General features: G+C 36.9%; 1 protein-coding gene across 1 annotated transcript; it reads left to right on the forward strand.

The window, feature by feature from the left end:
• The first annotated feature begins 371 nt into the window (after positions 1–371).
• Positions 372–3,903, forward strand: LOC121375131. Its single transcript, XM_041502384.1, is given in 3 exon segments — positions 372–445; positions 1,653–3,010; positions 3,012–3,903. Coding segments are annotated over 2 exon segments (1,740 nt in total). The 5' UTR covers positions 372–445; positions 1,653–1,909; the 3' UTR covers positions 3,651–3,903.
• The last annotated feature ends 3,667 nt before the right edge of the window (positions 3,904–7,570 follow it).

Raw genomic sequence — 7,570 nt, forward strand, 5'->3', positions numbered from 1 at the left:
AAAGGCCTTTGACTGAATAAAGTCTGTCTGTCTATATATTATATACCAAAATGACCTCATTTTAAGGTGTTTAAGTGCTAAACACTATTTATTCAACATCGCATTGCAATGGGATTGGTCAACTGGCTGACCCAATCATGGTGTAAAGTGGTAAAGCCTAAAGCCAAAAGGGCTCGTCTGGTGCGCGGTCGGTCAAGGGTCGATCTCCGTCGGGCCGTGGTATTTGCTATCCTGTCTTTGAAATGGTGCATTACCAGAATTACCTAATGTTTTACACCCAATAGCCGATGATTAATAAATCAATGTGTTCTAGTGGTGTCGTTAAACAAAACAAACTTTAACTGTTATTCGATGGGTAACTTCGCAAAGGAGGAAAATACAAGTTAGAAAAAACAAACCTCACCAACAAAAACAAAACAAACATTGATTGATTGAATGATTAATGGTAGGTAAAGCTCTGTATCCATAAGCTGACTGGTGTCATTGTCAGTTGAATAGAGTAAGCAAAGCTCAACTCTGCTAATATGATCGCTTGTTAGTTAAATCAGCTGGTAATCATATGGTTCCAATGTACCAAACCAATTCCTATTGCCAATGATGTTGACGTTTACCGTATTAACTGATAATAGTGATATATTAATAATTAAGCAGTGTATCAACACACCAAGGCAATGAATCAATAAAGAGAGTGGCACCTCACATTTAAGCTACCTCCAAGAATAAGGGGTTGGGTGTCACACACCATTAACACTGGCATAGGAAGGTGCCAAAAAGGTGTGGGTGTGTGGGGCACACACATAAAAATATGTATAAATATAGTAAAAACCATTGCTGCAAGTGATTAAGGGATTTGAGGAACGTTTTTATTGGCAATTACCTAATTTTTGCTGAATATTGCAGCTGCATTTGTGGGGTGGGGTGGGAAGTTCATAACAAAAGTGTATTTATTTATTGCTAGTGGAGAATAGTATTTACACACAGCAAAATTAAAGGCAGCAATTACTACATGTCCGACTTTGTTTTGGTAACAGTAACCTAATGGTCATAAAAATGACACATAAGTGACAATCCATCTTGTATCTGTGAGTACCCAACTGAAGACACCAATTTTTTTTTATGCTTTTGTTCACTATACAACGTAGTTCATAATACCCATTTGTCAGAATATCATAATACAACACTTACTATTTGGTCACCCAAACCTTACTGACAAAGAAAATAGTGCTATATTAAAATTTTCAATAATTTGATCATTAATAGCAAGCCTGTTGAGATTAACCATTCACTGTCTTACTTTCCTCTACTTCTGGTTTTAAATTATATATGGTAAACCAGGTAAAAATAATAATATTTTAATCCACTTTTCTATTCCCTATATCCCCTATTTGATAGTAAATTTGGAACAAGTTGTAATTATTATGTTTTATTTTACTGCTTGTAAAGTATTCATATTGTAAAATGTTGGAAGAGGCCTTAATATAGGTTAATGTCTGTTGGCCAGTCCCCATGGCCAGACTGCTAGTTTTTGAATGGCAATTCATATTGTTTAAACCACAATTTCATAAAAAAAACATAATTGTGTAGAAGTTTTGACAAAGATCACTTAGTGACATGTCAAGGATTTTGTTTACATAACTTATTTTTCTTTTCAGATGTTGATAACTGCTTGATTTACTGGAAACTGGAAATGATCAGGATTAGATAATGGCAAACTGCTGATGGGTGAACTTTCAAGTGGACCCCGAACGACAAAATTAACTTGTCAGTGTTACCCTCCATGATGCCATATATGTCAAATTATTTTAGTTAGTGAGGATAAAGCAAAAGATTATTCTGTTTCCATGACTTTACCTCATGTTATTCATTCTGAAAGTTATTAAATAGCACACTTGTGCCATCAGTAAACAAGATGGCAAGGGCAGTTTTGTTGAAACGTCTGGTTATTTCAGTGTGCAGACAGCTTTTGTTTCGACATATTCCAAGATTATTGTCGTCCTGGAAGCATATGATTATTTCATGTTTATTTGTGTTGTTAGTTACCAATATTATAGTCTTTTACAAAGGATGTAGATCAACTTTTCTTTTTGGTGAGCCAACTGGTTTTGGTAAAGAAAAGCATGGCCATGTAATGAACTTTCCAGAACACCACTTTGAGAAAGAATATTTTAACAAAGGGGCTCATCCTGTGATAGAAAACCTCATGCCAATGACTGTGCCATTAACAGTTCATTTTGTTTGGTGTAATCAACGCCACTTTCAGTTTCAAAACTACCTTAGTGTTCTTGGTGCTTACAAGTTTCTGCATCCGGTGGAAATTTTGTTTCATTACAGCTGGGAACCTGAATTGGACAGTGTTGCGTATTACCAGTTTTATGCTGATCTGCTCCGTGACATTCCTGTTTTTTTTTCAAAGTCCTTAGAGGACACAGCCATATGCACCAGTGAAGTCGGTGTCAAAGTGACTCATATAGCAAGCTTACTGAACAAATATGGTGGAATATATATTGACATTAATACAATTATTTCTCAAAATCTTAATCCTCTTAGAGAAAAAAGGTTTTCTTACATGGTAGAAAAATCTTCCAGTAAAGAAACAAAACATATTTTGCTAATGCTGATGGGAAAAGACGTCATATCTTCTGAAGTATCCATTGAACAGCTCATGTCAAACCCAAATGTATCTTGTACCTTGCCCAGTTCATATTCCATGTCTCATGAAGCAACATTCTGTGTTCATGTTGACCACGAAATGTTCCCAGTTGACATATTTGAGCTCCAGACTGATTTTGGACAGCTTGCTCGGTGGGTAGGTTATGGTACCAAGTCTGTACTCCGTCCACAGCCTCACAAAAGTCCAGTGATTCCAAACATAGTGCACTATGTCTGGTTGGGAAGTAACACTTTTAGCTTCTTCTCCTACTTAAGTTTGCTCAGCACTCTCCATGTGTTAAAAGCAGATGCAGTCTACATTCATGGTGACCATTATCCAACAGGAAAGTACTGGGACAAGGATGAAAGGTAACGAAAGAGTCGAGTTCATCTTCAGAGAAGTGCCCTCCACCGTGTTTGGCCATACTATTGGTGCAAAGTTATCCCATGCCAGTGACTTCATTAGAGTGGATGTGCTGCTTCGATATGGTGGGATCTACATGGACTGGGATGTCTTGTGGGTTAACTCTATTCCAGAAAGCTTGAGGAAATACGACTTTGTTGCATGTGCCGACTGGCCGAGAACTGGAAGTTATCCAGACGTGTTTAACATGGGGTTGATAGCCGCAAGTAACGAGTCCGTGTTCCTTCAGTATTTCATGGAATCATTTCGCCATTATATTGACAGCCACTGGTCGTATAATGCTATACACATGCCGTACAAGGTGTATGAAAAACATCCCGATCAGCTGTTCCACTACCGCCACTTTCAGGTGATCTGCGCTGAATTTAAATGTCACCCTGTTTGGATGGATGGATACAAAGACGATGATGTTAATCATCTGACGACTGCTCGGTTTGACTGGCGCAGGGACATCCTTGCACTGCACTGGACGTATCCCGATCCTCCAGAGTTTGACAATGAAGAAATATTAAGATCCAGCCATGGTATGTTTTCAGATATTGGAAAATACATACTGGAAAAAGCTGGCATAAATTAAATTATTAGCACACGTTTTGTTATTTTAAACAATGTTTATTCAAGTTTGTATTAAGGTTGGGGATTGACCACCAGACGATGCCGGTATTAAGGTCGCTCCCTAGCACACGCTGGTTTGCAATTAAAGTAATTAAGAAGATTTTTTTTTAGCATTTTGTAATTATTTGTTATTTATTCCCTCCATACATTTTATATACATGAAGAATTTAATATAGTATAATTTTTTTCTAGAATTTATGTACATGTACATTTTATTAAAATATTTTTTCACTATTCAGTTTTGCTTTGTTTTTAAGTTTTATAAATACCTGTAGTTTATTTTCAGTTTGAAACTAAACGTTTATGGCTGATATGTTTGATTTACAAATCAAAACAGGCCTGTACAAATCGCAAGTTCCAAAACGTTTAGCATATAATTACCTTACTCATTTTTAGAGCTTTTAAAACAAATGGAAAAAAACCCTGATTTTTATACAAACAGAATTTGTTTTTAAAAATTATTTGAAAACCCCCAACTATAAAAATAATTTCACATGAGCAGGCTGCCAATCGTTTTGTCTGTATGTTATATCGTGGTATTGCATGTGCGGAAAACATGTGCTTGCCAGCATACCTGTCGGGTGAAATCTCTGCACAGATGCAGGGGACGACATGTGCGGAAGTGCAGTTTGAGTTTTATACCATTACACGACAATATGGAATATCTGAACAGTTAACTTTTGTGTATGAATACTATGACAAGGACGTGAGCACTTTGAAGTATATGAAAAGGGCCCGACTGTTACACACCAGGATGTTCACCAATTTTGGATCAATTAATGCAAATAAGAGTCTGTTTTGGTAACGCCAATGTTTTCTTTAAATCAAACATGAAGGTGGTCAACTTTATTCATCACTAGGCAGTATATTTAGCGTTTCCCGTGACCGTAGAAAGAGTTGACAGTGTTGTAGCCAGTCAGGATACAGAAATCATATTATAGCTGGTCACACATTGCATTGCTGGTTTATACCAGGTATGGCTGGAATATCTTCTTTCATTGCATGTGACGAGACATACAAGTATTTTCTTTACTCTAACTATACTCGTACTACGATAATACAAAAGCAATACGAGAACAGCCCTGTCTAGACTGCTTAGTACATTGTGTTGTGTTTATGTTCCTGAAGTAAAAATTTTATATAGCACAATCCTGAAGTCGGCCTAATTCGTGATTTCAATATATTGACTTCACAACTGCCATCTTTTGTAATATTTACTTCTCTTATGTTATGTTCAACACTGAGACATAGTATCTTCGGGCCGTTCAGACTGACACCTAAACATTTGATCATATACTTTGTATAGACATATACGGGCTTTGCCTAATATTATAACTGAAGTCAAGGAAATATAATTAGATCTGACACACTGTTTCCTCAATGAGCAACCATTTACCACATCTTGATTTATTATTATAAACGAAATTTTTTAATTTTAGGTTACATTTTGTTTTAGTATTTTTCAAAACATGTCAACTAAACTTACCAACCACCAAAATGTATTATTTAACATAAAAGGTGTCTGTTAAGACAAATTATTAGATTTTCATGCCAAAACACCTCCATTTTCGCCAGCCTTTTTCACTGTTTGACAAAAACAATTATCTGACAGTATAACAATTAGATTTGATGAACTTGTTAACTCCATAAACATCAGTTTTGATACCAGTATCACATTTCTAAGCGTTGTAGTTATAAAGATATACAATTTCATTGATGGACTGGCGCCATTTTAGACAATGGCCGCCATAATATTATTGTTCGCACCAACTTCAGAAAATGTCATCTTATATTTTCATGAACTCTGCACCCCAGAGATTAATTTCCACCATAGTAACAAATGTTATACTTCCCGCCCCGGTACACTTCAATTTTTGGGGTCTCTGCTACAGGACTATATATCAAAGGCCGTTGTTTGTACAGTCCTGTCTGTGAGAAGACTAGTGTATAATAAAAAGAAAATCCTTTATTGCTAATGGAAAAAGTGTAGAGGGTATCGTTTCCTCTGAACAACCAATGATTAATTAATGTGCTCTAATGGCGTCGTTAAAGAAACGTTAACGTCTAAAATGTGATAATAAGATTACCTCGGGGATATTCTTTTTCTTTCCTATTAATTTACTTAAATTACTTTTGTTTAAAATGCGATTACCCTATTAGAAGGTTTTAAAACATTGAATATTATTGTCAGTTAATGACAAAAATAGTTGGACTTTAGAGCAGACTACTGCTTACAACTTCAAGGTGTTGCAATTGGTGCTGTGCGATAACAGTATTTGAGTTTACCAATAACAGTCGATCACAATGAAACGACTTTATTGACTTGCGTATTATCAGCAAACAAACCCACTCTAGAATGGGTTCTCATATCAGCTGTGTTTTGGCAAGCGCACACTACTGTTCTGTCACCATAAATTTCATGGAAACCAGATGTACAGTAGATATGAAAACACCAAGACGACTTACAGAAGTATCTTTCAAAAAGATTTGTTCTTCAAATTAAAACCAAATAAGTAGCAAATCCACCTCTAGACAGAAAATCAGGTACGTAATAATATACGTATAACTATAGTATAACATTTATTCAAGAAAACATTAATACTAGCAATGTGTTAATTATATATAATACATGTAACTTGTTTCAGTCGGTGCTCCAAAACTGGTGTAATAAAGGCCTTGGGATGGTGCATATAAAATATTCCTTGCTGCTAATAGAAAACAGTAATCTTTGCCGTGGCGGCAACGGGTTTTATTTCTCATAATAATTATGTGTAGTCCTTATGGCCCGTTCTCACCGCCGATCTGAGTACCTCGATCAAACTCGACCATGCGGTCGTGAAATGATCTCCCCCGGTCTGCAGGGGAGTCCCGCCTGGTCTGCAGCTGTCTACCTTGGTCGGTAGCGGTCGGGGTTTCAACACGATGTTTTTGACATGTCAAAAAAATCCGTGTAGCGCTCGAGAAGCCAGACAGTCTGGAAGCTGTCTGAAATACATCTTGCAGCGCTCTGGTAAACTCGTGTATACTCGTGTACAAGGTCTAGTTCATCGGGAAGACATCTAGTCACATATTTTTACCAATCTGTACTCCAACGTCCATATAATGCCTGCTGCCCAACTTCCATGATGTTGCTTCTTCGTTAGTCTTTGGTCAACTGAATACCGAACAAAATACTACAGTTTTATACCTAGTCTGCTGCTATCGTGCTGCGATCGTGCCCGATAGTACATGGTCGGGTATAAGTCGGGTAGAGGTCGGGTAGAGGTCGAGAAAAGGTCGGGCTAGTCGTGTTGATCGGGAAGGGGTCGAGAAGGGGTCGGGAAAGTCGAGTAGAAGTCGATATGTGTGTCGGCAAGTGGTCTTGAAATGGTCTGGAAGGATCTTGAGTTGATCTAGTATGGTCCTCTTCCGTCGTGTAGACCCCCGACCAAACACCTGGTCGAGCTTGGTCGCGGAATTTGGCCGGTCGGGGAGATCGAGGTACTCAGATCGGCGGTGAGAACGGGGCATTAAGCATATATTATGTTCGATGCCATGCAACTATAAATAAAAATCTGTTTTCTTTCTTTCCTTGATATATAATAGTTACTGATCCTAAATGCGTACCTTTTTTCTTTGGCATAAAATGCATTTTAACCTATTATTTTGACCAGAAGCATATTGAATTTGTTAGAACTGCTATTTAATCAAGTCGTATAATAGCTGTAATAGTTTTCAGTTTCCAGTAACTCTGGGGAGTGTCTTTAATACAGTTCTCTGCGTTCAGTAATTCATTCGTCCAGTTCACTTTTTTAAAATTATTTTATTTTTTATTTTTTTGAAAACATGTTATTTATATAAGGCTTCAGATGTTCAAGAACAACTATTTTGAAGAACAAAACA

The sequence above is a fragment of the Gigantopelta aegis genome, chromosome 6 (genome assembly GCF_016097555.1).
Source record: "Gigantopelta aegis isolate Gae_Host chromosome 6, Gae_host_genome, whole genome shotgun sequence".
Lineage (NCBI taxonomy): Eukaryota > Metazoa > Mollusca > Gastropoda > Neomphalida > Peltospiridae > Gigantopelta > Gigantopelta aegis.